At 43.2% G+C, this 19,502-nt stretch overlaps 1 protein-coding gene across 1 annotated transcript; it reads right to left on the minus strand.

The window, feature by feature from the left end:
* Nucleotides 1–365: 365 nt before the first annotated feature.
* On the minus strand, nt 366–19,193 carry BTG4 (BTG anti-proliferation factor 4). Its single transcript, XM_051638381.1, has 9 exons — nt 19,161–19,193; nt 13,767–13,830; nt 13,247–13,448; nt 12,511–12,648; nt 12,143–12,338; nt 11,818–11,984; nt 4,058–4,123; nt 3,222–3,383; nt 366–402 (listed from the first exon to the last, which is right to left on the minus strand). Exons 3-8 carry the CDS (start codon nt 13,417–13,419, stop codon nt 3,272–3,274), a joined length of 852 nt encoding a protein of 283 aa, XP_051494341.1. The 5' UTR covers nt 13,420–13,448; nt 13,767–13,830; nt 19,161–19,193; the 3' UTR covers nt 366–402; nt 3,222–3,271.
* Nucleotides 19,194–19,502: the final 309 nt, after the last annotated feature.

Below are 19,502 nucleotides of genomic sequence, written 5' to 3' on the forward strand. Positions count from 1 at the left end.
TGGAAATCCAAGTTGCCAGGTGATGTTCTGACTGTCATACCCCATTTCTTGCCTGCAGGAGAAGTTGTACCTCTAGGTGGGCTGGTGGGTCCTTCTGGAAACCTACTGCTTCTTGGAGATACCTTCACCGAACCCCTGAGTGGGAAAACAGCCCGAGTACAGGGAGCTCACCTGCGGCAGGACCAGGTGCTGCCCCACAGTGGGAGCTACCAAGCAGTGCTGGAAGCCGCCTGCCTGCTGTCCCAAACCCAGCTGGTGAACGCCCTGGAGCAGTTTAAGGCATCGATTTTGGAAGATTCCTGCCTGGTAGCAGACAGATTAGCAGCACTCAAGGCTTCAGTAGAAGACACGAAGAAGTCTTTCACCACCAGGTTTTATCACGCCATCCATTGCTTGCAAAGCCTGGAGAAGAAACAGGAAATAGCTTCAAGACTCAAGAACACGGGGGGTAAACTGGGTGGGTATCAAACCAGCAGCCCGTTTTCAGGAGTAAACAGGTGTCATTACACTGAAAGCCACAGCAATGCACTGTTTCCATCACAGCATTTGGCCAAGATACCAGCAAATCAAACTTCTAGGAAGTTTTTTGCTACTTGCATTTTAGATATGCTTTAATCAAGAGCTTGTGGTGAGATCCTTTCAGAAATCAGGACCCTATGACAGCATGTGAAAACACTGTAGTGAGAGGACAAGGAGAATGGATCAAAACTGGAGGAGGGGAGATTTGGGTGAGACATGAGGAGGGAATTCTGGAGTGTGAGGGTGGTGAGAGCCTGGCCCAGGCTGCCCAGGGAAGCTGTGGCTGCCCCATCCCTGGCAGTGTTGAAGGGCAGGTTGGATGGGGCTTGGAGCAGCCTGGGCTGGTGGGAGGTGTCCCTGCCCATGCAGGGGGTTGGAACTGGATGATCTTGAAGGTCCTTTCCAACCCAAACCAGTCTGTGATTCTATGAAAACAGCTACTTAGCAAATCTTAACTCAGCCAGGAAGCATTTGGAAGCTGCAGCAGAAATACAAGATTGCTAGGCTCTGAGAGTGAAAGCAGCTCTTTTCATCCCAACTGTGTGATGCTTTATGCCTCTCATCTTTTTTTAACACACTAGGTATGATCAAATATCCTGGCACAGAGATGTGGATCCCCGCAGTGTTTGGAATGAAAATCCCAGATCCCAGTGGGTCCAGTTTGATGGTGCCAATTCTGGGAATAGACCATGACTGGAATACTAGGCAGCCTTCCCCACTCGCAGGAACCATGGAAGACAGAAATGGAAAAGGTAGAGCAAGACATTGAATTGGATCATATAAACAATAAAGACACATGTTGTTGTTTTCAGAAGGAGGAAATCACCCTGCCAAGACAGATCAGTTTCTACTTCAACACTGAACAGAAAGGATCAGCCTTCATGGTGTGTACTTTCAAAACAAACGCACCAGAATATCCATGAAGGAGAGCTAGGGTTGAGAACAAACCACACTGGCTTCCATCCCTTCAAAAATCTCCTCTCCTCTTTAGGGGAACCATTCTGATGCTCTTCTCAGCAATGGGGCCACGATGATGCAGCCTGAAGGTGAAGGTCTGCAGTGCCTCCACCATTTGGAGCATTCCCAGCCCAGAAAAATTCAGTTTGGTTTTCAGTAGGCAATTTGAAACAATTGTCAGCTCCCTTTGAACTGTCACAAAAGCTGCTCACTAGGGCTGCAGCTGGAATTCATTATTTAAGTTCTAAGCATTACATATCTTGTTTTTTCTTTGCCCACAGGCCTTGTCCCCATCAGTATTGGTGCCAGAACAATAAGTCCAATAACAGGTGAAACTGGGCCTGTTATAGGTGCTCAAATCAACCCCTGGACACACAATGTAATTCCTACTGTTCAGTCTTTTGGAGCTTTACCAAGAAGAGCAACAGATTCAGATCTGGTAATTACAGCTCCAAACTCTCTTTGCTTACAGGTTTGATATTTGTAGGAAATTCTTTGCTGAGAGAACACTTCAGTTCTTCCTGTGCCCCACAAGCAGCATTTCCTTAGAGTGCAAGATGAACTGAAACATGTTTGCAATTTTACTTACATCTCCTCTTTTCCTGATTTGCTTTGTCTCTCCCTTCTATCTGTATCATCTGCTGATCTTTGCACCTCTTATTTCCTACCCTTTCCCTACCACAAAACACAGATTGCATTTGGACATGAATTACAACACATGCAGAGTCAGGACTGCCAAGTTGGATATATGCTGCCAAAAGCATCAAATGGAGATGTCATCACTAGCTCCCATGAAGTTTATAACCTTCCTTCACCTTCCTGCAACTCTGAGCTATGATGTCTCTCATTGCTTTATAGCTGGACTTTCTAGAAAAGGAAGTAAATTCAAGGCTTACATACTGGCATTGCAGAAGCAAAAAGGAAGAAGAGCTTCTTAAAAAGTTGAACTCACTCTTTCTTCATGTCCTGGATGCTGCAAAGGAAGGAAAGGCCCAGGAGGTATGGTGCACTCTTTTTTTTGCAGCTGACTTCAGGAAAGTTCTTTAAAATTTCCTTAAAGAAGTCCTGCTCAGATGTATCAAATTGAAATGTTCTGAATCCAACTCACTTCCCAGTGCAGTGCAAACCAAAAATGTAAACAGAGACATTGCTACTTTCCCAGCATAAAGGGAACAGTGCCAGGTGTCCTAACAGGATACCCAAGAGTTCAAATCCATGCAAGGACAGCAATTCATGGTGGTGTCAGAAACAGAGGATTTGCAATAAGTTTCTACACAATCAGAATAATTAAAAGGCAAGGAAAGAGTCATCACCAAATCAGACAACTTCTTGTTCTCATCTGGCAAAGGGTGTCACAACAGGTCACCATCTCAGAAGTCTGCAACATTATCTAAAACTCCCTCTTTCATTTCTTACAGATAAAATACAAGGAAAAAATGAAAGACCTGGAGGAAATGTGTCACTTCCTTAAGGGGGCCTCCCTGCAGGAAGCTGAGAGACGAACCCCAAAATATTTTACCAGCCCTCTGGCCACTGAACTCTCCTTGCTATTCAAAGGTATGAAAGGGAAGCAGAGGAGAGCAGGGTTGCACATCATTGTCTGTGATGTTTGCTCCCTCTGACAGCCTTGCAAACTACTTATGTCCTCCTGAAGCAAGACAATGCAGAGGTAGGATCTGAAAATCAGGTTTTTCTTAAAGATAAAAGATGCAGATGTGGTGAAGCACATGGAAAAAACATATTACCTCAGATTTGCTCTGTGCACTTCCAGTAGGTCATCAGTTGGGTGCTACTGCTAACATTTGCTGTTTGTAGCTGACAGAGATGAAAAAGAACAGGAAATCCAGGTCCTGTTGGAGATCAGAAAGGCACTGGAGAAGCTGATGGAATTTATTGAAAAGATGAAACTAGAAGAAGAACGAATATACATGCAGCTGGTGGAGAGAGAAAGGCAAAGGAGCCATATCTCAAGTACTGGGGCAGGAACAAACCTGAAGCTCAGAAAGGTGAGGCCCTGCTGGGCTGAACATCCCTGCCCTCACTTCACAGAACACTCTGCTCTACCTTTGGCAGGCAGCAAATAGGTGCTGTCCAGGACTACAAAGAAGATGTCTAACTTCTGTTCAAGCTCAAGGGAACACAAATCTTTTTACTGACTGAACAGACACCAAAGACTTTACTGAAATATATTGCCAAAAAGCTTTTTTTGTTTTTTTTGCCCTTTATCACATCAACTGCAGCTTCTATGACTGCTCTGTAAGGGCCACCCAGACACTAGTGCTTTAGAGTTGTTAGAGTTCCTTCAGCTTTGTATCTAAGTGACCTGCCAGATTATGCAGCAGAAAGCAAATAAAAGGCAGGATTTCCAAGTCACTTGAAGGAGGCTTATATTTTGTATAATTTCTTCCAGGTCCTACTTGCCCTAGCCTCTGAGTCTCAGGAATATGTGATGAGACATCAGGCTAACGTGGAGACTGCATACACCAAACTGGAGTATTTGAGGGACATGTCAAAGATCCAAATGAAGCAGGCAAAGGTACCACCCTCACCTCAGGCCAATAACAACAATCCTGGTACTTACTAAGAAAAGCAGGAGCAGCTGTCATGTTCTGAGAATATCCACCCACTGCTGCAAGAAACCAGAGCCCTGAAAAATAACAAAAACTTACATGAGAATTGCAAAAGTTGATATATAAAGTACATATCAAAGACTTTGACACCCAGAAATTTAATTGAATTTCACTCTGAAAGGCAGTTTTTCAACAACAGTGCTAGAAAGAGTTAGAATAGAATAGTTGTCTAGGAAAGGAGTTTAAATTATCATCTAGTCCAACTGCCAAGTTGCCAGTTTGTTTGCAGAGAGATTTTAAACAGCTGGACACTTGAAGCTCTGCACTTCCAAGGGAAGAAGCAAGATACTAAGACATTCCACAGCTCCTGTGAACATTTTTTTTTTTTCTGGATAGAAAAGTGTTTGTTGTACCAACAATCACAAACCCCCCTCACTTAGAGCGAGCTTTCAAATCCCATAAACTACAATGCCTCAAAAACTGCAGACCCAAATACTTTTGACAAGAGAGTCAGTGGATCTTCCCAGTAATTCAGTGGTCTCAAGATCTGATCCTTGCTCTCTGCACTAACTGGTTTCCACATTCCATTCTGGAACACTTACAATAAAAAGATTAAAATTAATGCACTTCCCTAATGCTCTTCCCTTTTCTTCAGAGCCCTTCCTTTCAAGTTCCCTGGGATTTCTCTCTCTCCATTCCCATGAGAGCACCATTAACTCAATTTCAGCTTGTTAGTCCAAAATGAGATTATACCACAAGGCTGAACAGAAGCACTTTGTCACATGTATGGTGCTTACAAATGGACTCCAGAGCAGCTGCAGACACCAAATACAAGCAATGCAGTTCAAATTGCATCTTAAAATTTGACAACACCTTGAAGGATGTGGGAAAATCTGAGAGTAGGGAGCTGCAGGTGGCTTTTAAGCTGCTGTAGCATCTTGTTGAGTCTCTGGAAAATTTGCTTAGGATGGCTATGAACTGGCCTGTTTCCATGAGAAGGCAAAGAATGGCAGGATGCTTTGTTAAATGATGCTTTTGACAGACATGAAATGGCCTTTGTCTGCTTTGTGCTTTTTCAGGTGCTCTTCTCTGGGTCACCACAGTGTTTTGAGAACTATCAGACAACCAGATTTTATGGCATTAGTGGGATCTCACAGACCACATGCAAGGTCATCCAACAAAACCTGATCCCACTACTCAAGTCTACAGTTCAGATGCTGGAAGAAAACAGCAAAAGCAGCATCTCACCTGAGCCCCCAGGTGAGAGAGAGGATAAAGGTACTGGCAGTTATTTTATTCTGGCCTTGAAAACACATTGTTGTAACCTTCCAACTTTGAAAATCTAGATTTTCTCCTCTGACAACTGAAAATTAGACTCTGATTCCACTTTGTGAGTATTAAAGACTTGCTGGGACTTAATGAGGAAACCCTTTATCATAGGTGTAAACTTGCCCCACGTGGGATCAGCCCTGAAACAATTTGTAAGGCTCAAAGTTTCTTTTGTCAAACCTCACAGAAGTTGATGTATATTTTGCAAAACAATTAGATGCCTTTTCCCACATTTAGAGTGTTCCTGTAGCATAGGGTGACAGTTTGGGCACTGTGTAAGGGTATTGAGCACTTTGTGACTCTGGAGAGAATTCATAATGCATCAGGAGGGCTTCATTTTATAATGAACAACAATATTACGAGGTGAGAAATGTAGTGTTACCTCTTGGACAAAACAAAATGAAAATAGAAACCAATCAGTCTAATGAAATGTTACTGGTTCTGCAGAAACAGCAAATGCTTCTCAGGGTATAGAGGATGCTTTGATGACACAAGAACTAAGAGTGGTGGATCCTGCAACCCTTTCTAGGAGAGAGTTTGTCCTATACCAGTATGGCAGCTCCATCCTCCACTTTCTCAGACTTCACATTGATGTAAGTTTTTAAGTTATTGATATTTAGCAATCAGTTCTTCCAAAAGGTGACAGTCATACAAAAAATTATTCTGCCAACAGGCTGCAAAGTGTCTACTAATTATAAGGTAATAGAGAATGACCAGTGTGCAAGCAGCAGGAATTTAATTCCATTTATGTTTTCCTCACGTAGGACAGTTTGAAGTCAAACCTCTGCCCCACAAGATCCATGGTCAGTTCTTATGTTTGTTGTGGCATCTTTGACCACAACTTAATTCTTCTTTACCTAACTATGCACACTGCATTATGCTAAAACATTTCCTTTGTAACCTGGAGCAAAGATCCTCTGCCTTTCTTTGTCCAGCCTTAGCACACTGTGGCTTTAATTTAGGCAACTTCTCCAGGGTCTTTCATAACAATATCAAATATATAATAAAATTCTTGGTGACTACAGCCAGAGCTCAGGGGCTGGACTACATTTCAATTTACTTAATTAGAAAACTGGCAAGATGAACTACTGTGATTTGCTAGAGCTTTTTCAAACAGTCTCCATTTTGATGTGCTATTTGTTGGCTCTGTGTATCCACTGCAAATCAAAGGTGACATTTAAGTGAACTTATCCCATTAATCCCTCTTACTTTGCAGGCCTGATGTGCACACAAACTCTTTACAGAAGCATTTTTCCTTCTCTTTGCAGGCTCCAGAAATTAACCTGTGTGTAGCCTCCAGCATACCTCTTAGCAATGCCACAGGCAATGCCTTCAGAAACTCCTTCTTTTACCAGGTTTGTCAGCTTCCTATCTTGCCAGCCTATGCAATATTTTCATACCCATTAAGTTCCAGGCCTAGAAAGTAAAATGCAAAAATGTTTCATGTTTTCCAAGCCACACAATGCTTGATGCTTTCTAGGAAAAAATATTGATAAGAAATCCTCAAGTGTTAATGGTGTGTTCTGATATATCAGAACACAAACTGAACAGAGCACATAAATGTTTAATGTAAGGGTCTCATTCAAAGCACATTCATTAGATCAGCTCTGGTGACCTAGTTTCTCACTTCCAAACTCCACTTCCATTGCTACCAAATTCTCCACAGAAGTCAACAGGGTATCAGCATTTTACTTGCTACAATTAAATTCCAGAATCTATTTTGTTTTATTTCTAAAACTCTGAGATGTTGAAAGGATTTCTAAAGCTCATGATATATCAAACTGTATAGAAACAGAAGGCAAGAATAACTGTTTCATCATAGAATATTAAATTGAAGCCCTGTGACCATGCTGCTGTCTTGTGCTCAGGGACATACCCCAGCCCTCTGATTTGAATCCTTCAGCTTCCTTAGAAATGAAACAAATCCTTGGGAGAGCTGCAGCAACTGAGCTGTGCCCTTGTCTCAGCTCTGGATATTTTTTCTCTCAGAACTCAAGCAACAACCTGTTTGTTCTGAGGGATTGCCTGAGTTGTGTTGGAAGCTTCCTCCTCCTCCTGGTGCACTGCTTAGCTCACATCACTGCTGCTGACTTCAGCCACGACTCCAGCCCACTCTTCCTAAAGCTTTTTTATCAGGTATGTCAGCAGGTTACAAATGTAATTGCATCACAGCAACGTTCATTAAAAAAATTACCATTCTGAAAGTGAGGGGGGCTAGCACCTTTGGACAGCTTCTAATAATAAAAACCAAAAGGGAGATGGAAAGAGAGTGAAGTGCTAGCTGGAAGCCAGTCACAGCAGCTGCTCACTGAAAGATTCACATCCAAACACTGCTTCACCTCAGCCAAAGGCAGAGAGACAGCAGAAAAACCCACAGTCATAGAATCACTTAGGTTGGAAAAGACATTCAAGGTCATCAAGTCCAACCATTAACCCTACTCTGCAAGTCCAGCAGTAAGCCATGTCCCCAGGCACCACTTTCAAACACACCCAGGGATGGCCACTCAACCACCTCCATGGGCAGCCTGTTTCAGTGACTAACAACTCTTTCAGTGAAAAAGTGCTTCCTAATGTCTAGTCTAAACCTCCCCTGGTGCAGCTTGAGGCCATTTCCTTTTGTTATAATACCAGTTACTTGTGAGGAGAGACCAGCACCCAACCTCCTTTCAGGCAGCTGTAGAGGGTGAGGTCTCCCTTCAGACTCCTTTTTGTCAGACTAAGACAGCCCCAGTTTCCTCAACTGCTCCTCATAAGACTTGTTCTCAAGACCCTTCACCAGCTTTGTTGCCCTTTTTCAGACACACTCCAGCACCTCAATGTCCTTCATGCACTGAGGTGTCCAAAAGTGGACACAGTATTTGAGGTGTGGCCTCACCAGGGCCAAGTACAGAGGCACAATCACCTCCCTAGACCTGCTGGCCACACTATTTCTAGTACAGGCCAGATGCCATTGTCCTTCTTGGCCACCTCCTGGGCAGGTTCAGCCATCTATCAGTTAGAACCACCCCTCAGGTCCCTTTCTGCTGGGCAGCTTTCCAGCCACGCTCCTCCAAGCCTGTAGCATTGCATGGGGTTCTTGTGGCCCAAGTGCAGGACCCAGCACTTGTCTTGTTGAAATTTATACAGTTGAGCTCTGCCCATCAATCTAGTCTGTCCAAGTCCCCCTGCAGAGCCTCCCTGCCCTCAGGCAGATGAAACCTCCAACTTGGTGTCATCTGCACACTTACTGAGGGTGTACTCTATCCCATCAAAGTAATTGATAAAGCTGTTAAGAAGTGGTCCCAACACTGAGCCCTGAGGGACACCACTTAGTGCCCAGCCACCAGCTGGATTTAACTCCATGCACCACCCCTCTGTGCCCAGTGCTTCACCCAGCAGGGCATATGCCCATTCAATAACAGGACAACACCCTGTATACAAACAGCACAGGCACAGAAACACCTGCTTGCTCCACTGACAGCTAAGGAGATAAAAACAAGTACATGCTAAGCACCAGTTAGCCAGTACGTGGGAGAATCAAACAATCCTCTGTCATAACCCTAGTCTGACTCACAGAAGAGTTACACCAGACACAGATCTGTTCAGAAAAAAACTGGAAGCCCAGTGTTCTTCCTGTAACACCCCCATGTGGTGCAGCCCTTGCCATTCAGCCTTAAATAAAAAGCACTTGTGTATTGCAGGGGTTACCTGTTACCATCTCATTTGCCCCCAAAGGTATTCCCAGGGATTTTAGGCCCCTGCTGAAAGCCACCCTTTATGAATGATGGGTGTCCTCACAAGTAGGAAGGACTATCAGTATTGTCTGGAAGCCAACATCACACAGATATCCCCAACTGGATTCCACCCATGAATGGCCCCATGTTCTCATCTTGGTTTTAACAGGCTATCAACTGCTGCATATTAAACCACACTATGCAGCACATTCGTGGTATCAAATCCCTGGGAGAGCAATGAAGCCTTTTCACATGAAATAGACTCCCAGGAATAAGAGTCTGTCTTAATGTCCTACTATTGTTTGATTCTATCTTTTTCCTCCCCCTTATTATACCTTGATTCAGTGGTCAGCTGTAAAGAACTGCTCAACTACTTCCAGATTCTCAAAACACTGGGTTTTTTTTTCTAGGCACTCAAGGCTTGTCTTAGTGAAATGTTCTCCCTCAGACTCCAGTTGTCAGCAGTTCTTCAGGGTGACAAAACATATGGGTTAAGCCAAATATTGCTAAAGGAAGAACCATTCTCTAAGGAGGACATAAACCTCATCTCCCAACTTTTTGATGTGAAAATGAAAAGCCTCAAAGATATGGAAGCCTTTGAGAAGGTAATAAACATCAGCAGACCAGGTCCAGATGAAACAGTTTGTAAAGAGATTTTTAAGAATAACACTGATCTGTTTTCTCCACTTCTGTGCTTACTGCATAACAGAAGAACAACTTCCTGCTCCATACGAAGTCTGAGGAACAACTAAATGAAGAATTGGTTGTGAAGAAAGAAGAGCATTTCCTTCATACCTTGAGCAACCATGAAAAGGGCAGCTCTGGATGGAGGACAGGGTAAGAGTGATTTGACAGGTGTTACTAACTGCTGTATTAAGCCAGCAACAACTGAACAATTTAGGAGGTTTGATACACAGCAAACCATGACACCATCATGAACTCACTTCATACTACAAAACCAGTCAAGCCAGTCTACCCTCTACAACCAGGCATGCTGCACAGGTAGCAGATCAGATTTATTGCCACAGGATGTCACAGAAAGACTGATGGCTTCTCTGTAACCTCCCATCACTTTCTCAGTAACAGAGAAATTCCAGTGAAATTTATTTTTCTGGTTTACTCTTGTGAAAAGTCTACATATATCACTTCAGCAATGGTACTTCTACTGTCTGATCTTAAGAATTCCTTTTCATTTTTTAGCATTGAAGAGGAAATCTGCACCTACTCATCCCCTTCAGAACTTGAGGATAAAGTGGATGTATTGACTGAAGAGCTCGTGCGTATCATAGAGGATGAACATCAGTTTTTAAACAGTCAAGGCAATGAAGATTTGCTTTTTTACTACCGTGAAGTAACTAGTTTGGAGAAAGACTGTTTGGTGAAACAAATAGATGCATTAGAAGAGAAGATAGCCCTGTGCAGAAAGCTGTAGTGGTCCTCAACAGGAGACTTGGTGGTTTGGTTCTAATTTGATCCTCTGCATTTGTCCTCAGGCTTTAAGCCAAAGTGTATCTTGCATTTGTTTTAACTATCCTGTTTTCCCCCTCTCATACTACAGGCTCATTTAATTAACAGTGAAAGCAACGTGGTAACTTAAGTGACAAATCTTTGGCCTAAGTGACTGATTTCTGGCAGCACCCAAGCTGTTGCAAAAGCTCGATCCCAGAATTTCCAGGAACAGAAGCAAAATATAGTATTGCTCAAGTCTGCTTAGTGTTTAAGAAAGTAAATGTGGGTTTTTTTAAACTAATGTTTCACTCCATGTTCTGAAGCCTCTGCAGACCTCAGCTGATGGCTACGATATTTTTCTAAGACAATGAAAGCTTTAGATATGATCAACCCAAGTAACCAGATCTACACAATTACACATCAAGAGCAAGAATTACTACATCTACCACTAAAAGCAACTTACACAGCCCAGACAACCTCTGCTTCTGAAGTCACCATATTCCAGTTGCTCTGTGGTACCACCTATACAGAAATTCAGGTCCTGCACTGCCAAAGACCAGTCCTGCTCAAGCTTGGACAGACAATCTTGCCTCCTCCCACATTCAAGACCCAGACACCCATGAAACTACTTGCAGATCAATGAAACCCACCGCAGCCTTTGGCTCAGGTGAGAAGCAAGAGGGGAAGGAGCAGAGCCACCCAAGATCTCCCCTTCTCTGCCAGGACAAGACATAGAAGCAAGGACAAGACCCAGGTTATCTCACAAGGCACTGAACACCCCAACACTAATGCTGTTACCTCCTTACACACCAGATATTCAACCCTGAGAAGGGGCTGTGTTACTGCAACTTCACCCATGTGATGTGCAGATGTTTTGCTCACAGTGCAACTGCCCTTGCCAGAAGGAAGCAGACTATCATCCAAAGCAACTTGGAGGACTTTTTTTTCTTCCTTTGTGTTTTCAGCAAAAAGCTTTTAAACTCCCTTCAGGGCACTGATAGCAGATCAGACAGGTTTTAAAAAAATCATGAGTAGATTTATTGATATATGCATTTCCTTTTTAACTTACAAGTAGAGTTCCACATTCATTTTCAATCTTATGTTAACATTAATAAAACATTTTAAAATTATGTCATAAAACCCCAAAGTTTCAGATGCAGGAAGTAAAAGATAGGGATCAGACAGTAAGTGCTTTCTGGTTTTAGGGAACTTTGCAGTGCCAGCCTTTATCCCAGATAACAGCTCAGTGTTTCAGCACTGAGGCAGAGCCACAGAACTACCTCTTGGTGTTGATCCAGTGGTATCTGTCAACACGCAGTCCTGTGAAAGCAGCTGTGGGCCTGTGGAGTTTGTAACCCCTGTGCTGGGCATAATATGAGCCATCAGTCATATAGGCCTTCCGATAGAGGTACTGAGACCAGGGCTGGATGGGTCCCTTGCAGTAGAACTGAACAGCAAGAAATGAGAGAATGTTAAAGTGTGTTTGGGGAAACAGGGGAGATTAGCCTGGCCATCCATTGTTCAATCTATTGCATTCCTTCACAAGCAGCTATAGGACAGAGGCTAGCTCTTCCTGAAAGCTCCACACCATCACCACATGCTCACCTGGTAGACACTGTTGGGATTGCTGACAGTAGGGATAGCTTGTGGCTCCTTGCTGAAGCTCTCCTCATCAGAAGAGATGCCAGAATGATAGTCTAGTGCTGCTCTGTCAACAGCATAGCTGATCTGCTGAGGAAGCTCTGGGTTCTCCTCTCCTTCAAAGTGTGCAATTGTGAAGGGCTGGCTCTTCTCACCATACCTGGGAGGGACTGCATTGGTATGAAGCAGCTCTGCACTTGCAGTAAAGCCACCTGGGAGTAGGCAGCTGACCCCAGTGAGCAATCAGGCACTGAGACCCTAGTAACAGGCTTGGAGCTGATCAAGCTTATACAGGGCACCTGAGATGTGTTAGCCACAGCTTCCCAACTCACCTGCAACACACCTCAAATGGATCAACCCACAGTGTCATCTCTTTAGGCAAGCCAAGCTGAGTGAAGTCCACATTACTCTCTGCACAAGCTTGCTCCAGCACTGGATCTCTTGTCTGGTGTTTGTTTATCCTTATACACCTAAGGAAGAACAAAGTGCAGGTAGATTTAAAATTTCACTGCAGCTTTGAAAGTTCTGCTCATACACAACCTAAAATTCATTCCTTCCCCCTCCCCCAACACATTTAAACTCTTAATGCAAGTTCTTACAGCCCCAGTCATCAAGTTCACCTACCTCACAAGCCAATTTATAAACCCAAACAAGATTTTGCCTTTTCTAGACACATAATGCAGCAATTCACTTCATCAGTCATTTTAAGAGAATTGAAAGCACTTGCAACAACTCCACAAGTCAGTTTACCAGCACTTGAGTTCTGCACTCAAGAAGTCAGAGGGCTACTTAAGGCTCTTTGCACATATTCTCTTCAAATTTCCACCTCAGCTCCCCAGTCATGCCTGCACAGACAAACACTGTGAAGCCCTATTCAAAACAGGTGCATCTTCACCAACTAATGCCACCTCTTCCCTCAGGCTTGGGGGATTCTAAGTGGTTCTCTTGCAGTTTTGGGGCACTTAGCCCAATTTAAAGGCTCCAGGCACTGAAAGAGTACTCACTGCAACTTTAACATCATGCAAAGGCTCTGTCTGTCCCCTCCTCTTCTACTAAGGGCCCTCTTACCTGAAGGCTTGTCCTCTGGATGGATTGTCCAAGTACCAGTGATTCTTATACTTCTCAAAGAGTATTGTTGTCAGCTTAGCTGCAAATTGCTCCATTTTATGTTTGCTCAGCTTGTCTTCCCTTTTCACTAGCCTCGTGATGAAGAAGACTGTGGCAGCAATTTCATCTTTCATTTTAAAGGGAAGTGCACAAGGTGCTTTAGCTGTTGGATAGTCAGGAGAAGAGATGAGACACTATACTAGGAAGGTTTTATGACATTAAGGTGCTATCAAGCTCTAAGGACAGATATTGCAAAACAGAACCTAAATAAGCCCAATTGCCAAACAACTAATAAATTTAGTTCTGGGTAATAAAACTCATATAATCCTTTGCTAGAAGACACTGACACTAAGCAAGTTAGCAGTGTATAAAATAGTTTAAAATATAGTACTCCTTATTACAAATCACCTCTACATTACAGTCTATAACCAGCAGTTCTTACAATTAAATAACTAATTTAAACACAGACCACAAACATTACCTTCTCAGGCCAGAACTGTTGAACACAAGAGGATGCACTTCAAATAGTCACCAAAGACACAGATCTAAAACAAAAAGAGACTGTATCACCTACACAGAGGGAGAAAAAAGCCAACAGCCAACACATGCCTCTCTTTTCCCCTCCTGGACCTTGCTGAGGGTTTATATAGAGCAGGGAATCATGTGGCTCTGAGGAATGTAACAATATTCAGGTGTGCACAATTAGACCAACTAGCAAGCTGGTTTTCCAGTCGACTTCATTTTATTCCAGTATCAGCTCCTTCTTTTAGGGTATATTTAACTGATTCAGGCCTACATTCTGTCATGTCCATCACTCTGTCTCATGAACATCTGTGTAATATTTCAGTGAAATATCCACCATGAGAAAACCACATCAGGCTTAGTAATTAACTCATAAAATTGCACTTGTCTGATTTTACACAACACTTTGCTTGCCTTATGAAGCTCTCACATTTGGAATTGCTTCCTTTGAAAACTGCCTGGCTCTGTACTTACCAACTTATCATAACATTAATCCTCCTGGTGATTTATCTAGATGTTCACATTATTAGTATAGTTTGATTTTATTTCTGAGGCATTTAATTCAGTGTGAAGGGCCCTGCTAGAGGACTCACCTGCAAGGAGCTTCTCGAAAGTAAGAAGTATCTGAGAATTTTCTACTGGTTATAAACAAGTCCCCTAAGGCTTTGCAGAGGAAAAAGATGCACTACATGCAAAGCATGAGGCAAATACAACTTGTAGTGACTTTACTTCTAGGAACATGCAGCTGCAAGCAACTCCCACAGATCTGAGGGTTTTTAACTCTGCTGACAAAAGAGGTGTCCAGGCAACATCAAATGAGAGCAAGAATGGCCACCCAAAAATGACAGGATTATGATTTGTGAACTTCTTCTCAGGAACAGCTTAGTCCACTCAGGGCTTCATGCACAGACACAGGGATTGTGACTCCTCTAGGGATGTTGCTGCCTTTCTTGCAGAGCCTAGAAAGTTGTTATTTAATCTGTTTTTTTGCCTTCATGTCATTTTTTTCACAATCTCATGTTATAATCTAATAAAATATATTACTTCTTCCTATAAAACTTGTTTTCCTTTTTTTTTCTTGAACTACCACGGCTAAAATAACATTCCCACTGCAAAACAGTAGCAGGAATCATAGGGAGTCTCTTCCCTGCCCTGGAGTCTGATCATGGTTTCCATGTGGGACTTGACCCTGACCCAGTTCAGTCTCAGGAATTATCCAGTCTTTTCCTCAATAAATGCCAAGCTGGTCTGGATCAGTGAGACACCCCAGTTGATGGGACTTTGAATAGTCTCCTGCTTTCTCACTTTCCCCAACTTGTCCAGGCAGGCCCCATGAGCTGGGAAATTCTGTGACCAAAGAGTGAAGGGACTAGATTCCAGAGAGGACAATCAAAGAGAATCTGAATCCCTGCACCACCTCCTTTGTTCAGTTACTTGTTCCCATAGTTAACACATCCACTGCCAGTCAGCAACAAACAAACTCTTCACCTGAGGAACCAGATTCCAGCAGGGCAATCAGTCATGCAACAAGGTGCTACTTCTTGGATGTCTGGAGGCAAGACCCAGGCCAAACTGCACACTTTTATAACAACAAGCACATGAAAATTCAAGCCAAGTTCTTGGCAATTCATCCTGTTGGGTCTAATTATTAAGGTTGTCATTGATACAGGAGAAAGGTTCTAAGAACTTTTTAGATTGGTAATTTTTAATGTCATGCAGGAGTTCAAAAGTATTTTAGTGGCACAGAAACCAGAATAGCAGAGAGGATTCCTGGCATCCCATCTCAGCGACAAGGATAGCTGGATCTTTTAATTAGGTAGATTCACTGAACTCAGATCCTTCATAATGCTGCCAGTTGTCATTGACTTCAGAAAACATAGCCCTGGGTACTCTGTTTGGATAATAAGCAGCAAAGAAAATGTCAAAGCCAAAACTTGAACAGTACATCCCAATGCTTCCACTCATTCCCAACTGCATCCAAAGAGAAACTATGAGCATCCCAGCAGATTTTGCAGAAAACAAGATGAGTAGCCAAGTGTTCTGACTGACATGCCTGAGATAAATGAGTAGGTTAAATGGTGCTGTTGTTTTTTAATGCTTATTAGGAAGAGAAACACCCCAAAGCACCAAAAAACCACTGCATGACAGTGCCTGGGTATTCATGGGACTGATCCAGATCTCTCTGAAATCAATGGAAATCTGTCCAAAGACTTCAGTGGGATTCAGATCAGGCCCCTCACTCAGCACAAGCATTCTTAGCCAGATTAAATTATGGGTCTCCTGGGCCACCAGGCAAGCCTAGGCATGAACCACAAAGGGAAAGAGTCAGACACAGTTTCTGTAGTAACTGCAGCCCAAATCAAGAGCACACACAGTTTCCTAAACACATTACTGGCAAGATTCATGCCTGCAGAATTTTTTGCAGGTTTCTTGTGTTAAAGGATTGAGTACGTGGAACTAACAGAACAATGTGCATCTTGCCAGTTAACAACCTTCTTTCTACAAACCATTTGATTTTTGTGGATGATGGATGACAGACAATTTCTCCAGGTAAGCAGCTGAAGTTCATAACTACTGACACAAAAATCAGCCAGCCTGAGTGACTTCCCTGTGGAAAAACATCCTAGGTGACCATCGTCTTAGAGAAAAGCACTTCGTATTTGCTTTTCCAGTTCTTTCTTCCTCCCTATTTCCATGCCACAATTTTCAGAAATGACGAGAGATTTGAGCCACCCAGCAGGACACAATTCACATTACAAGCATGGAGAAATGGCTTGGCTAGGCTCTCAGGAATCAGGGACAGAGGTGGTGTGGGTCACCGCTGGGTGAAGAAGTGCAGCATGTGCCTCCCACTGCCAGGAGCACAAGATATTTATTCTTTTGAGCTGTTAATCTGTTTTTTGGGGGGGCCTCCCTCTACAACAGCTGGACTCCTGGTATGTATTAAACCAGGCTGAGCCCCCAGTGTCCAAATATCAACCTAGAGGCATGTGCCTGGACTGCCACGTGTGACACTAAAGAATCGACTTTGGTGTCTGTGACCCAACCTGTATCCACCTGCCCACAGGAGCAGGGTGCAAGCTCTGGGTGTGACTTAGCCCATAGAAACCCCTTTTGCAACAAACCTTTGTGTGGCAAGAACCACCTGCGTGTTCCAAAGCAACAGTCCAGCCTCCATGCACAAGCCCCAGCTGAGTGGCCATGACGACAGAGTGTACACAAAGGTTAGAGGCGTGGGGCTGACCCACAGCCCAGGCTGGGGACACTCCGACCCTGGAGTCCCAGGGGAAGAGATGAGGCACCCAGGGGCCACCTAGGGGATCACGGAATGGTTTGGGTTGGAAGGGACCTTAAAGATCATCCAACCCCCCCTGCATGGAACCATCCCAGAGGCATGTCTGGGAAGGAGTGCTGGGTGCTCAGGAACAGGTTGCTGCTGGAAAAGGGAAGGCAGTGAGGAGGGAAGAAGCTACCTGGCTTTCCCTTCCCATTACATCTTTTTTAGGCATTTTATTACAAATGCAGCCCTTATCAGGATTATTACAAGGTAAGTCCTGAATTCTTTTAATGCATTTTAACAGCAAGGCATTTATGGAATTTGCAGACAAACTTATCCCTGGAACCTCACAGACTCTTGTCTCATTACTGATTCAGGAACTGCCTGATAAATGTATATAAAATAGTTTTAGCACATTATTAATTGCATACATGTTGCAGACACGAGGTATAATTGATTATAACTACTTACACATATTCAACCTTGCTCTGCAGAGCAGATTTGCTCATTTCTTTAGCTGCCACAAATTAGTGTAAAAGGTTTGAGCAGCCTGACACCTGACTGCCAGCATGATCTGTGTTCCTCTGGTTTTCTGGGCAAACCAACAATTTTCTGAAGTTCATGGAACTACTGAAATTCTACCATTCTTACTGCTGCTGTAATTGGATGCCATTTCTTCTGGAAACCTTTAAGTGGACATTGCACAAAAAAGGTGCTGTAGGACATTAGCTCAAATGCCCCGGGTAGAGAACAAGGATAATTAGGATCACTGGGACATGATGTGCTATAAACCTGGTAGAGTGCTTTTTATATTGAACATTTTGGTCTTTCCCAAATTTTTCTGCTGTATTTGCACTTCCAGCTCTGAATACACCACTTAGCCCAGATCCATGCAGCAAGGACTGCATGACAAGGCTTTTCTCCTTTCCCATTCCCACTGTGGCTTGTTGTAATAATTTAAATTATAGTATTCCATTGCTTTGATGCACACACTGCAGTTTTTCATTATTGGAACAATTAATTTGTGATTGAAAGACTTTAGATTCAGTAGAATAGCACTTAGGGTGAACAAAACAGTGTTTTCAATTATTGTCAGTTCCTTGTTGTTCTAAGAGCATTTGATGAGATGTTACTGTCATGATTGGAAGTGCTGTCTTTTCTTCTAGGTCTGAATGCCATGAGCCCAACCCAGGAGTAGTGCTTGGTTTGTAGGCAGTGTAGTTAGCTGATTGTATCCCTTGCTTCACAATCACTAACTCCACTGCCATCAAAACAAGGCACAGGATTCCCTGCTCCAGCCTCAGCAGAGAAAACTGCACCACAAAACTTCCTCACCACATCCTTATTCCTAGTGCAAAACTCTTCATCATGCTTATTCCTTTACAGCTTGCTTTCCAGAATTTTAACTGCCCAACAGAAGGGTGTGGGGTGTGTTGGCAATACCAAGTGAAATCTTCTATTTCTTTGAGTTGCTGCTAAAATCCTTAGAAACTTCCCTGAAGCAAGAACACTGTCTGTTGTGTTTAAATAGTGCAGCCACGTGAAGACTTATTGTATATTTAATTGTTTAGGCACCAAGATTGGACCAAGAAAATTTTTTTTGTTGCTGTTTTACTCTCCAGTTTATCTTCCAGGTACTGGGAAAATAATTTTCATTCAGCTTTCATGTGTTATTTAACTAAGCAAAATGGGTTTTGAGCAATAATTACATATTAAACTCACTATATGCTATACATGTTTTTTTACTTTAACCATCTTGCTTAACTTTCAAGAATTTTAAGAATGAAGGGAATATCTAAAAGCACTAGAATCTCCTCTAAGAATTTTTTTTAACAAAACCCAAGTCTTCATCAACAGGGAATTGTCTCTTCCCTCAGCCTAGTTACTAGGCAGTGTAGTTAGCTGATTGCCAAAAATAACAATCACTAGCCACACAGCCAGGTAAAGAGGTTTGGAAGATACCTCAAGGGAATTCAGAAGCACAGGGATTTTGACAACAGAAGGCAGATAAACTAATCACTTTGCAGCAGCATTTAATGGACGAGCAGGAGAGTGAAATAAACAAGTGAAACGTACCGGCTCGCCTGCCGCGCCTGCAAGAGTGGTCAGTGCATCTGTCAAGCCAATTTCCCTGCACCTTACTGTGTCACACACTTCATTCACAGCTGGTTTTACCTACAGGACACACACACAAAAAAAAAGCACGTGAGAACAAATGGAAAGGTTTCTTCCTTCCCCAGGTTTGCAGACATCAGCTCTGATGTCCGATTGTGCCCATCTCGTCCTCACCCTTCCCTGAAGGCCACTCTTTTCACATTTACCTCCATGTGCTCTCGTTGAATCAGTAAAACCGAGGGCTGTAGTGGGGGCTATTGCCCACTCCTGGAGACCTGAGGCTCAGCTGGAGGGGCAACGGCC

This window comes from Apus apus, chromosome 22, assembly GCF_020740795.1.
Source record: "Apus apus isolate bApuApu2 chromosome 22, bApuApu2.pri.cur, whole genome shotgun sequence".
Taxonomy (NCBI): domain Eukaryota; kingdom Metazoa; phylum Chordata; class Aves; order Apodiformes; family Apodidae; genus Apus; species Apus apus.

What these genes read in the sequence shown, in the direction of transcription:
- BTG4 (XM_051638381.1), bottom strand. Translation starts at nt 13,419, where the DNA reads ATGAAAGATGAAATTGCTGCCACAGTCTTCTTCATCACGAGGCTAGTG. An exon ending in TCCAGAGGACAAGCCTTCAG is followed by an intron (nt 12,649 to 13,246) that starts GTAAGAGGGCCC and finishes GTTCTTCCTTAG; the next exon opens with GTGTATAAGGATAAACAAAC. An exon ending in AGCTGCTCCTGCTTTTCTTA is followed by an intron (nt 3,384 to 4,057) that starts GTAAGTACCAGG and finishes TTCTTCTTCTAG; the next exon opens with TTTCATCTTTTCAATAAATT.